The 14,781-nt window shown below is 35.3% G+C and overlaps 1 protein-coding gene across 2 annotated transcripts in view; it reads left to right on the plus strand.

Annotated features, from left to right (window-relative positions):
• LOC145689916 (dual specificity protein kinase TTK-like) overlaps positions 1–14,781 on the plus strand; it is a 48,393-nt gene that overhangs the window by 16,516 nt on the left and 17,096 nt on the right. For both annotated transcript variants that reach the window (XM_081764263.1, XM_081764264.1), the window contains exon 4: positions 14,079–14,227. In XM_081764263.1, the coding sequence (XP_081620389.1) occupies positions 14,079–14,227 (149 nt within the window). The remainder of the gene's footprint in view (positions 1–14,078; positions 14,228–14,781) is intronic.

Here is a 14,781-nt window from a genome sequence, read left to right on the forward strand (position 1 = left end):
GAGGGGTACATTGGCCCACCCCTTAAATTTTAGAAATTGACCATTTTACATATTTGGTATAATAGTATAGGACCCTAATATATATATATATATTACTATAAATTTGGGTGGTCCACCTCGTTCCCTTTCATGGGTACGAAATTGCCAAATTGTTAGTACAACCACGTGTTTCGTTTTTGACCTAATTTATTCCCTTGGATGAGGTCCTATTACCTTATATGGTTATATGGTCATGTATAGGGGTCTATTACCTATCATAAGACATAGGTACATTTGTGCACCCCCGGGAGGGGTACCTTGGCCCACCCCTTTAATTTTGGAAATTACCCATTTAATATATTTGGTATTATAGTATAGGACCCTAATAGAGATTACTATAAATTTGGTTGGTCCACCTCGTTCCCTTCTAGGGGTACAAAATTGCCAAAATATAAACGTAAGCAATACGTTATACCACGTGTTTGGTTTTTGGTTGATTTTATTCTCTTTGATGAGGTGTTATTACCTTATATGTTCACATGAGCGTATACAGGAGTCTATTACCTTTTATAAGACATGGGTATATTGATGCACCCCGGGAGGGGTACCTTGGCCCAACCCTTTAATTTTGGAAATTGCTTAATTTCATCATGTGGTGTCATAGTACTGGATCCTAATATGTATCATGATAAATTTGGATGGTCCACCTCGTTCCCTTTTAGGGGTACAAAATTGTCAAATTTTAGTACAACCACGTGTTTGATTTTTGACCTAATTTATCTCCTTGATGAGGTCCTATTACATCATATAGTTATATGGTCATGTATAGGGGTCCATTCCCTATCATAAGACATAGGTACATTTGTGCATCCCCGGGAGGGGTACAATGGCCCACCTCTTTAATTTGGAAATTGCTCAATTAAACATTTGGTATTACAGTATAGGACCCTAATATGGATCACTATAAATTTGGGTGGTCCACCTCGTTCCCTTTTAGGGGTACGATATTGTCAAATTTAGGTACAACCACGTGTTTGGTTTTGACCTAATTTATTTCTTTGGATGAGGTACTATTACCTTATATGGTAATGTATAGGTGTTCATTCCCTATCATAAGACATAGGTACATTGATGCACCCCGGGAGGGGATTCGGTATCATAGTACAGGCCTCAACATGTATCATGATAAATTTGGGTGGTCCATCTTGTTCCCTTTCATGGGTAAAAATTGCTAAAATATAAACATAAGCAATATGTTGTACCATGTGTTTGGTTTTTGGCCCAATTTCTCCCCCTTTGATGAGGTTCTATTACCTTATATGGTTATATGGTCATGTATATAGGTTCATTTCCTATCATAAGATATGGGTACGTTGATGCATCCTTTAAAAATTTGGGAGGGGTATCTTGGCACATCCACTCGGTTTTAGAAATTGTTTAATATAAGCATTTGGTATCATAGTACAGGTCTTCAATATGTACCATTATAAATTTGGATGGTCCACATCGTTCCCTTTTCATAGGTAAAGAACTACCAAAAATCAAATTTCGGAGGTTATTGACCCCTATTTAGCACATTATATGGGTATGTACAGAGGTTTATTACCTTTATATGTTTATGTTCCCTTTTAAATTTGGGAATTATCAAATAACAAAATTCGGTAAACGTTTTCTAGGACCCGTTGGTATTCCTCTTATGGCCAAATATTCAAAATTTAAAGGTTATTGACCGGCTTTATTATTGAATAAGTACAGGATTTATTACTTTTTTCATAAGACACAGGTGTATTTGTGTACCAATCTTAAATTTTGGAAGGGGGTACATTTCTTATTGTCATATCAATAATTGGTAATTGTTCTTAAAATTGGATAGTATCTCATTCATTGGGTAAATTATTAGGATCACGTGATCGGTTATTGACCTATGGTGGGATTAGGAGTCCAGGACATTGGTACATTGAAACTTTGTAGGATAATTTGAGAATTGTCAAATGAAATTACGTCATTGGTTTTGATTATTCCCGCCAAATATAAACGTAAGCAAGACGTTGTACCACGTGATTGTCCTTGATGAGGTAGTGTACAGGGATTCATTTCCTTTGTTGTGGTACTTCTTAAGTTTGAGTACATTAAACAGTTGGTTCTACTCAGGTAAACAATTGACGGACATTATTGACCTTATTGATATGATTAATTCTAAGACTTAGGTATATCAAGAGAAGTATTCTTTAAATTTGGGAATGGTGATAAACAGAATTTTAACATAAGGTGCGAAATTTGAAACAATACATTGAACTTTAGTCACAGCTCATAGTCTAAGATCATTGGTGGTGATTCATTTGAAATCTGATAGCTAACCTTATTGAATCTTATGACTCATAGACGAAAGGCAATACATGCTACAACACTGGCAAAGTTATTGTTAATGCAATTTGATTGGTTGATCACTATCTTTCCTGCAATCTGATTGGTTGATCACTATCTTTCGTGCAATCTGATTGGTTGATGATTTTCAAATCTTTGCTGTATTCAGTTTTAAGTTTTGTTTAACATTTAAAAATCTTGGTTTCGTTCAACATTTTGCACTCACTGATAAATATGATCAAAACCGTTTATTTGTTAATCGAATAGTTAAAAACCGGATAAAGTTTGACGGTTAACCGTGAAACGTAAAATTTTTTTTAGTTTAAATTTTTTTGCTTGAAATTTTTTGTTTGAAAATTTTTTCGTTTCCAAATTTTTTTTTTCAAAATTTTGTTTGAGATTTTTTCGTTTGAAATTTTTGTTTGAAATTTTTTCGTTTGAAATTTTTTGTTTGAAAATTTTTGTTCGAAAATTTTGTTTAAAATTTTTTGTTTAAAATTTTTCGTTTCCAAATTTTTTGTTTGAAATTTTTTGTTTCAAAATTTTGTTTGAAATTTTTTTCGCTTCAAAATTTTGTTTGAAAATTTTTGTTCTCGAAATTTTTGTTTCAAAGTTTGAGTTGACATTTTTAAAAGTTTGTGCACTTATTAGTAAAGAACCGGAACTGTTTAGAACAGAAACCTTTGACAACATTGTGGTGCAATAGTACACGTCAGAACCTGGGGTTGTACTTGAAATGAAAAAACACAATTCATTGAAATGGATCATTTTATTACACTCCACATACATCCATACCAGATAGTGGTTCTGGATATTGTCGATACAATGTATTTTGAACTTCTTGCACTAGTTTGTCTTTAGCATATAATTTTAATTCCAGTTGAAGTCTTTTAAGGTCTAGTGCAATATCAATTGGTGGAAACTCAATGTCCATTTGATCACAAATAAACTGTTTATCAATACAGGTATGCACCCACGAACGATGTTGACAACCGTCACAATATCTAGATACATGTTGTACAATATGCATAACACATTTTTTCAGGAATATACTGGTTTTGTTGCACACTTCCACTGCATGTTTCACACACTGAAATACGCTGATGAATTTGTTCCATTCTGTTTCCGTTAGATACACCATGTTGCGAGGGACATGGAATTTACTCTTTTACGTAACAGCACCATCTTCTCTTCGAGGACCACTTCATGATTTGAGCCTAATGATTTGACTATGGTCACATTTAGCTCATCGTTCATTTGGTCGATTCGTGCCATTCTTCACAGGTCAGTTGTACACCAAATTGTTCTGCTTTGCCCAATCGAATCACAGGTTCAAATGTTCTAGCACTGATACCAATCATCACATGTTTTGTTTGAAATATATTTATTGGATAATAGCTTGCGAAGATGAACTCTTTATCGTTAGAAGTACACATCTTTCCTCCTGAAAAGCACTTGCTCAAATGATTTCACGTTATTGGTTGATTTATAGAACTACGGCTGACGTCATGTGCTGACGTTTGAATTCACGGTTTCATCACAGTTGCCGACCAACCAAATTCATACAACTATGTCTGATGTGCTGATTCATGATTTCATCACAATTGCTGACGAATCCGGCTGTGTACTAAATTCAAACTGATGACTTCGACCCAAGAGTCTTTTATAGCATAAAGATACAGATCCAGTATTTAAGAAACGCAGCAGTTCTTCTTGTTTTGATGCTTCCATGGGTAAATATCTTGCTGGTAAAATTATATTCTTATCATTTTCAAGATTCACTACGATTCTTAATCCAAACTCTGTAGGGATCATTTGGCTAGCTAAGATTCTATAAGGTACATTCTGTTGTAAATCAGTAATCTTGGTAAATGATTTCATCACATCACGCGTGTTTAGAAACTGCAGACAAGTAGCCATGATGATGTTATCATGAATACTAACTCGAACGATGATGCAAAACTGATGACGTTTCATTATCATGTTCTGACGTGTACTATTGCACCATGTTCTGACGTGTACTATTGCACCACAATGTTGCCAGAGGTTTTTGTTCTAAACAGTTCCAGTTCTTTACTAATAAGTGCACAAACTTTTAAAAATGTCAAACCAAACTTTGAAACAAATATTTAGAACAAAACAATCTTTGAAACAAAATTTTGAAACGAAAAAAAATTCAAACAAAAAATTTCAAACGAAAAAAAATTCAAACAAAATTTTGAAGCGAAAAAAATTTCAAACAAAATTTTGAAACAAAAAATTTCAAACAAAAAAATTTGGAAACGAAAAATTTCAAACAAAAATTTTAAACAAAATTTTGAAACGAAAAAATTTAAAAAAATTTCAAACGAAAAATTTTTAAACAAAAAAAATTTTTGAAACAAAAGTTGTCAAAAAAATGTCAAACAAAATTTTGAAACAAAAAAATTCAAACAAAAATTTCAAACGAAAAGTTTCAAACAAAAAATTTCAAAAAATTTTACGTTTCACGGTTAACCGTCAAACTTTATCCGGTTTTTAACTATTCGATTAACAAATAAACGGTTTTGATCATATTTATCAGTGAGTGCAAAATGTTGAACGAAACCAAGATTTTTAAATGTTAAACAAAACTTAAAACTGAATACAGCAAAGATTTGAAAATCATCAACCAATCAGATTGCACGAAAGATAGTGATCAACCAATCAGATTGCAGGAAAGATAGTGATCAACCAATCAAATTGCATTAACAATAACTTTGCCAGTGTTGTAGCATGTATTGCCTTTCGTCTATGAGTCATAAGATTCAATAAGGTTAGCTATCAGATTTCAAATGAATCACCACCAATGATCTTAGACTATGAGCTGTGACTAAAGTTCAATGTATTGTTTCAAATTTCGCACCTTATGTTAAAATTCTGTTTATCACCATTCCCAAATTTAAAGAATACTTCTCTTGATATACCTAAGTCTTAGAATTAATCATATCAATAAGGTCAATAATGTCCGTCAATTGTTTACCTGAGTAGAACCAACTGTTTAATGTACTCAAACTTAAGAAGTACCACAACAAAGGAAATGAATCCCTGTACACTACCTCATCAAGGACAATCACGTGGTACAACGTCTTGCTTACGTTTATATTTGGCGGGAATAATCAAAACCAATGACGTAATTTCATTTGACAATTCTCAAATTATCCTACAAAGTTTCAATGTACCAATGTCCTGGACTCCTAATCCCACCATAGGTCAATAACCGATCACGTGATCCTAATAATTTACCCAATGAATGAGATACTATCCAATTTTAAGAACAATTACCAATTATTGATATGACAATAAGAAATGTACCCCCTTCCAAAATTTAAGATTGGTACACAAATACACCTGTGTCTTATGAAAAAAGTAATAAATCCTGTACTTATTCAATAATAAAGCCGGTCAATAACCTTTAAATTTTGAATATTTGGCCATAAGAGGAATACCAACGGGTCCTAGAAAACGTTTACCGAATTTTGTTATTTGATAATTCCCAAATTTAAAAGGGAACATAAACATATAAAGGTAATAAACCTCTGTACATACCCATATAATGTGCTAAATAGGGGTCAATAACCTCCGAAATTTGATTTTTGGTAGTTCTTTACCTATGAAAAGGGAACGATGTGGACCATCCAAATTTATAATGGTACATATTGAAGACCTGTACTATGATACCAAATGCTTATATTAAACAATTTCTAAAACCGAGTGGATGTGCCAAGATACCCCTCCCAAATTTTTAAAGGATGCATCAACGTACCCATATCTTATGATAGGAAATGAACCTATATACATGACCATATAACCATATAAGGTAATAGAACCTCATCAAAGGGGGAGAAATTGGGCCAAAAACCAAACACATGGTACAACATATTGCTTATGTTTATATTTTAGCAATTTTTACCCATGAAAGGGAACAAGATGGACCACCCAAATTTATCATGATACATGTTGAGGCCTGTACTATGATACCGAATCCCCTCCCGGGGTGCATCAATGTACCTATGTCTTATGATAGGGAATGAACACCTATACATTACCATATAAGGTAATAGTACCTCATCCAAAGAAATAAATTAGGTCAAAACCAAACACGTGGTTGTACCTAAATTTGACAATTTCGTACCCCTAAAAGGGAACGAGGTGGACCACCCAAATTTATAGTGATCCATATTAGGGTCCTATACTGTAATACCAAATGTTTAATTGAGCAATTTCCAAATTAAAGAGGTGGGCCATTGTACCCCTCCCGGGGATGCACAAATGTACCTATGTCTTATGATAGGGAATGGACCCCTATACATGACCATATAACTATATGATGTAATAGGACCTCATCAAGGAGATAAATTAGGTCAAAAATCAAACACGTGGTTGTACTAAAATTTGACAATTTTGTACCCCTAAAAGGGAACGAGGTGGACCATCCAAATTTATCATGATACATATTAGGATCCAGTACTATGACACCACATGATGAAATTAAGCAATTTCCAAAATTAAAGGGTTGGGCCAAGGTACCCCTCCCGGGGTGCATCAATATACCCATGTCTTATAAAAGGTAATAGACTCCTGTATACGCTCATGTGAACATATAAGGTAATAACACCTCATCAAAGAGAATAAAATCAACCAAAAACCAAACACGTGGTATAACGTATTGCTTACGTTTATATTTTGGCAATTTTGTACCCCTAGAAGGGAACGAGGTGGACCAACCAAATTTATAGTAATCTCTATTAGGGTCCTATACTATAATACCAAATATATTAAATGGGTAATTTCCAAAATTAAAGGGGTGGGCCAAGGTACCCCTCCCGGGGGTGCACAAATGTACCTATGTCTTATGATAGGTAATAGACCCCTATACATGACCATATAACCATATAAGGTAATAGGACCTCATCCAAGGGAATAAATTAGGTCAAAAACGAAACACGTGGTTGTACTAACAATTTGGCAATTTCGTACCCATGAAAGGGAACGAGGTGGACCACCCAAATTTATAGTAATATATATATATATATATTAGGGTCCTATACTATTATACCAAATATGTAAAATGGTCAATTTCTAAAATTTAAGGGGTGGGCCAATGTACCCCTCCCAAATTTTTAAAGGGGTGCACCAATATACCCATATGTTATGAAAGGGAATGGACCCCTATACATGACCATATAACCATATAAGGTAATAGGACCTCATCCAAGGGGATAACTTGGGTCGAAACCAAACACGTGGTACAACGTATTGCTTACGTTTATATTTTGGCAATTTTGTACCCCTAAAAGGGAACGAAGTGGACCACCCAAATTTATTATAATACATGTTAGGGTCCAGTACTATAATACCAAATATATAAAATGAGCAATTTCCAAAATTTAAGGGGTGGGCCAAAGTACCCCTCCCAAATTTTTAAAGGAGTGCACAAATATACCCATATCTTATGAAAGGTAATGGACCCCTATACATGACCATATAACTATATAGGATAATAACACGTCATCAAAGGGGATAAAATCGACCAAAAACCAAACACGTGGTACTACGTATTGCTTACGTTTATATTTTGGCAATTTTGTACCCCTAAAAGGGAACGAGGTGGACCACCCAAATTTAACCTAATACATATTAGGGTCCTGTACTATAATACCCAATGTTGAAATTGGGCAATTTCCAAAATTGAAGGGGTGGGCCATAGTACCCCTCCCAAATTTTTCAAGGGGTGCATTAATATACCCATATGTTATGAAAGGTAATGGACCCCTGTATACGCCCATATAACTATATAGGGTAATAATACCTCATCCAAGGGGATAAATTAGGTCAAAAACCCCCGAAATTTCAATTTTTGGCAATTTTTTACCCATAAAAGGGAACGACATAGACCCCCAATACTGATAGAGGTACATACTATGGTCCTAGGCTACCATACCCAATTTTTAAATTTGGCAATTTCCAAAATTTAAGGGGGGTGGTCCTATGTACCCCTGCCAAAATTTAGGGGGTGGGCCATGGTACCCCTGCCAAAATTTAGAGGGGGTGGTCCTAGGTACCCCTAGGTCATTGACCCCGGGCCAAGGTCATTGACCTTTGACCTATGACGTCACAAAAATTTTTGCTGACTCGGCTCAATATACGCCGACCACTACTACTACATACTAATAAATACGATTAAAGACAATAATTATGATCACATTTAGACTATTATTGATTCATGTTTTGAAGTAAATATTTTTTGATGTGGGCTTTTTTGGGTTTTATTGTTTTTTTGTGTGGGTTTTACCCCCCCCCCAAAAAAAACACTGGGAAATTTGGGCTGGGGAAAATTTCAACAACCCTGTCGATGTTTCAAAGGGACAGATTGTGGGGGGGGGGCGTGTGAAGAGTGTATGAAGACGGATGTTAACAAGGGCAAGTAAACAAACTGTCGGTAAAAACTGCCCTCCTCGTTGGTCAAATTGCTAGCGTGCACGCCTTTTCTGCGCGGGGTTCCAGGTTCTTTTCCCGGTGGGGCAGCTTTATGGTGTAAGTCATATTTACAGAGCAAGAATTAGGCCTCCGGGTGATTGTGAACGATGCATAACGGATGTCCTAACAGACAAGGTACAACCCAACATGCTATACTATTTCCCATTTGGCGATAATATCATCGAAGATAATAAGACTCCTAACCATCTCAGGAATGGTTGGAAAAACACTATCTTCCATTCTCCCAAACTTCTCCAGTCTCAGTTCTATTGAGTACCTGTGGGACATCGAGGACATCCTGCGTTGAAGGCCGTAGTACGCGGAACGCAGTTGGCCATACCAGTGAACGTCTACTGACATTACAACTCTGCCACATCGGGTCGAAAGCGAGAGGAGGATCTACACGCTATTAGTTGAGTTGAGTTGAATTTGAGTTTAACGTCCTTTCAGCAGCAAGGCTATATGAAACGGGACCTACTGATTAACGTGGAATCCGAACCACGCGAGCTTCCGTCGGGAATCGAACCCGGGTCTCCCAAGCCAAAGGCGCGTACGCTAACCGCTTAGCCACGGAGGAGCTCTACACGCTATTAGGTGAGTGATCATAATTCCATGATGGTCGACGTATGTAACATTACTTTCAAATTATATAAAAGATATATCAATATGCAAATATTCCAAAATTGGAACAAGTTTGTCTGTAATTATCGGATAAAGTAAATTCCACCAATATAATCCTTAGTTAATCCTATTACTAGATACTGGTTGTTTATAATCTAAATATAAAACTGACCTAAAAGCTTATTGTCCTGATTTAATTTTATTTCTTTAAAGAGCAGGTAGTGCAGTACTATGAATGCAGTAGGAAACAAACAATAAGCAAGTGCATAAAGGGAATATAATCTAATTAAGAAAAAATAATGGGAATATGACTAAAAGTCTAACAAAATCAGATGTATGCTATTGTATGAGGGGGGAAAACTAATTAAAGCAGAATCGCGTAAAATAAACTTATTTTAATTTTACACTACAAGAAAGAGGTTGGTTAATTTGAGTTTAGTGTCTCATTCAGGATATATGAGACCCTCGTGAACCTACAAGGGAGTTGCAGTGGCTCAGTGAAGAGCTCCCACCTCTGGAGCTTTTGATCCCTGGTTCGATCTCAGTCCGCGCCAAGTTGGGTTTGTAATGTAATGGCATGAGTTTTATCAGGGTTCTGCCGTTTCCTCCCACCTTTTCATTCTATCATTATCATCCATATCATCACCGTCTTTCTTATCCTTGGTGCATCATCATGGGACGTTAACTAAAAAGGAAAACAAAGTGAACGTGGGATCCGAACCATATAGCCACGAGGAGCTCTACTATAAGAAAGAAAGATGTGGTATATCATGAATCTCTGAATCCTACTTATGAAAATCGCATTTTCGTTCATATTTATGATTATTACTATAAATGGGATTGTATTGGGAATTTCACGACCGCCTGTTTTGCTGGACAAAAATAAGATCTAATTCGACTTGTAAATAAATTTTGTTCATTTTACGACACGTAATGTTTGCTCTTAGGCCTTGTTAATTGTTAGCAGGGTGGAAAAAAATCATGATTTTTTAAAAAAAAATCATTTTTGTTGATTTTTTTGATTTAAATCAAATCTTTTTCCTCGTATAATAGAAATCGCGAACTAAAGAAAAAGCATTAGGAATTAGTATTAAATGCTAATTATGCCATTTAAGTGAAAGTATTGGGGTTGAATTTTGAATTATCCCAAACAATGTTTCTTAACCCTTTTAAATTATGGCTCTTTTTAAAGGTAAATTATAGACTTTCAGTCAAGCAGCTACATCATCATCCCTATTTATCCTAGGATCATGGTACATGCGTACATACATCACTCTCTTTAGAACAGCTTTTGAAACGGTAACATTCACATTTCCCTATCATGTTCCTGAAGCGGGAAATTTTGAGAGTAATCGGCTCTTTACTTTTTTAAAAATTTTTATCCCCTCTGGATTCCCCTGAGGTTAACGCACAATCTCAAAATATACTGGGAAATACTAAGGGGTGTACTAAATGTGTGTACAAAATTTCAAGCTTCTATCTTGAGAGCTATTTAACAATGAGCTAAGAACATTCCCACAATGCCCCAGATGACCCGGATCTAATATAAAAATTTCCTCAGACATCCCTATTTATCCTAGGATCATGATTTGTGCATTATTCTCTTCAGAATAAAACGAATTTTCAAACAGTACCCTTCAAATATTTCCATCATGTATCTGGGGCGGGTAAATCACTAAAAAAGGAATTTTCTGTTAAAAATATCTTTTTTTTTTTTAAATTTTTATCTCTGTGGACCCCCCCCCCCCCCTGTTTTAAGGCAGACATCTGAAACAAATCTGAAAAATACTGAGAGATGCACTGAGTAAATGTGCAAAATTTCAATCTTGTGGGTGCAAAAGTAAGCTCGCAAAAAATAATATTCCCCATATACCCCAAATTCCCGTATAAAACAGGATCTCAGGTAACAGTTTCCTGAGACATTCTTATTTATCCTAGGAGCATAGTACGTACATCATTTTCTTCAGAATAGAACAGCCTTTCAAACGGTACCATTCATATGTCTCCATCTGAGGCGGGAAAATCACGAAAAAAAAACTATTCTTTTTAAAAAATACCCTTTTTAAAACATTTTTGAACATCTGGACCCCGCTGTTTCCAGATGTTTGAACATCTGGACCCCGCTGGACTGAACGAGTGTGCAAAATTTCAGTCTTTTGAATGCAAAATGTAACCCGCCAAATAATAATAATAATAATAATAATAATAATAATAATAATAATAATAGGAATAACAAAAAATATCTTTTTAAATTTATGACGTCATCACACACTATGCCTCAACGCAGAAAGGCGTGAAAGCATATGTAACGTGTTCTAAAATACCTCCAGGCTTGAAGAAAACGAAGTAAAAAGCCTTATTGGTACTTTTTAATCGAATAATGAAGATTCTACCCTATCACCTAAAAATAGGAGATATAATTTAAAAGATTAACCATTAAGGAAAAAATACAGCAACGTTTATCAAAATAACACTTTTTTTTTTCACAAAAGTTACTGATATTTGGCAGGGGCCTATTTTTGAAAACTCAGAACTAGCTTGCGGCATGAAATACATAAATTTCGCCTAAAGTTATAAAATTAACAAAAAAAAGTGGGGATAGGACCCCTCTAAATACGCCCTATTATCTGGGAACAAATAAACAGACACTCACAAAGAAGAGTTTTTGTCTTAAATGTCGATGGTGACTTCCCCGTTGGAATAGTTAACGATTTTAAAACCCAAACCCAATGTTACGGAAAGAAGAAAGCGTGATTGCTCCGTTACCTGTTCAAAACGGGATTTTCCCTAATAATCCTCTGCATGACACTTGTTTTCATACTATACTGTACATTTGAGTCTCATTGTGTTATGATTATTAACTTCCATAATCGAAATAACAGAACAGAAACGGGATTTTACTTATTTTCACTTTAAATTAATTTATTTCGGAATTCGATTTAAATCAACGATTTTTATTTAAAAAATCAAGTGATTTAAATCAGACTGATTTAAATCAATCCACCCTGATTGTTAGTGAGAACAAAATCGTAACAAGAATTGGAATAAGTGATATTCTTGGTATGTAGATTTTCTCAATCTGAAAGTTTCCTGAGACAATAATAGGGGTTTCAGTGAGGTTCGTTAGGCATTTCAAGTTGGAGACCCAGACTCAATTCCCGATCTAGTGTATTTTTTCAATTCTTGTCTTGTTTATAATTTAATTTTTACCTATAAAATAATAGAAATTGGTGGAATATAAATCAATAATTTCCTCTATTTGGCATATACAGGGTGGTAAGATAATACACTGAAAACTGAAGGAGGTGATAATATACATGAAATCCAACAAAAAAAAAAATATCTAATGAACATGAATCGAAAGTGGCGCCGTTTTTACGTGAGAGACGTTGAAAAGCCGACAAAGGCATTTATATAATGTCGAATATCCCAACGGGAAAGGTATCGCTGTCGGGTGAAAGTATTACACACAACGTTTCACCCGACAAATGCAATTACGTACAGCTGGGAGCGGGGTTGTCGCCGTCCAACGAGGATGTCCACAGACGGGGAATACGTGTGTTAATTCTCCATTTGTCTGTAGAATTTGAGATATTTTATCACCCTGTTCAGGAGTTGTATGATGCTGTCACAAATCCATGTTCAATTCAAGGGTGAATGTTTGTCCCACTTGGTTGTGGTTTTGGTTCTCATTTGAAGCCTGTCCTTAAATAGCTCGCAGCGACGTAACTACACTAGTTGTCCCCGGGGCAAGAACTCGCCTTAGTCCCCTCCCCCTTCCTGATCAGCCAAACCGAAACGCTCCCCGACTACACCTGATTTTAGTCTCACAGTAATTCTCCCATTTCATTTTTTTCTTCTCCCATTTCATTCTTATCTTGATTTCAAAGTTGCAGTACAAAGTTTAGTACAAGATAAAACACCAAATTAATTAGTATTTGAATGCCAAATAATCTGAGAGTAGCATGCTTGACATATTCTTACAGTCTTATCATAATAACTGCAAAACAATGTTTTAGGAATTATATCGGAATGTGCATATGGGTAGAATGAATCAACAGTCTGTTGCTCTAGAATAGAATAGTTATGACAAACAGTCAAGCCGTTGTCTCCAGTATTATACTTAGACATTTTACAAATCTCTTAAATCGATGTCAGTTAAATGAAAATACAAAAGGCTGGAAGTAAAATTTAACTTTGCGGGCCCTTTTGGGTCCTCAAAAGTATCTTTGAAGCCAATTTATGCTCTATGGATATGATGCTAAGGTTGGTGAATCGTTGTTTTGCGCCCCCACAATCTGGCTCCCGGGGAAGAAGCCTTGTTGTCCCCCCCCCCTGCCCACCACTTAGTTAGCTTAGAGTACAGTCGTGAAATATAATACTAACGAAACTAAGATTGTTCATTGCCTATCATTGAGAGTCTGTTCTGTTTAGTTGTTATTCAGTAGCATCTCGAGCATTTGCTTTCTATTTGTAAAATGGAGAAATCCCTGAATAAGAACAAATAAACCATTTCCTAGCATTGTCGAATGTAAACTAGCCGAAAGATTACTGTTGACTGATCTGCAGTTTTCGAAATTAATTTTCATGTAAGCTTTTCCCTTTTTTCTTCTTAGGCCTTCGAACCCAAGAGGAATCAGATTCTTGCTATTAAGTGTGTTGATCTGCAAGATGTAGACGAATCAATTGCTAAAGGCTACTTCAACGAAATAGAGCTTCTGAGTCGACTGCAGTTCAGCTCGAGTGTTATCAAACTGTTTGACCAGTAAGTAGATCAGTATTGTAAAATGATAAACGTAAACTGAATACAAAAGTTATATCTCGGTATTAACTAGAAATAGCATTTTACAATAAGTTTCTATTTGATTCTCTTTATTATTAGTATTTTTTATATGTGTAATGTACAGGATATAAGAAACATAAAGGAAAATGATTCCTAATACCCAATTAAGTCCTAATAAACACTGGAAGAAAAATACTTCGAACTTTCTTTATTATTTTCCATGTCTGTTTTGGACAAGCCTAGCCTACAAATATATCGGGACATTCTTTCGTCTGAAAGTTACCTTAAATCTAAGCAATTCTCAAGATACAAGATGACTGTCTTACTATTAACAGTTCTTCAATAGTAAGTTTTGAACTCTTTCCGTTTTACTTAAGGCATGTTTTGTTGAAGTAAACATTCATCATCATAGATATTCTGCCACTATCGCCAGATCACTTGCTGCAACTGAGAAGCTTCCTTGCTCCATTTTCTTTCGCTAACCTATTCGTCTTCACGTACGATTTCTCAGTTTTGATATTGTCCATTAATTGTAG

Source organism: Thermobia domestica, chromosome 7, assembly GCF_964235325.1.
Source record: "Thermobia domestica chromosome 7, izTheDome1.hap1.1, whole genome shotgun sequence".
NCBI classification, from domain to species: Eukaryota; Metazoa; Arthropoda; class Insecta; order Zygentoma; family Lepismatidae; genus Thermobia; species Thermobia domestica.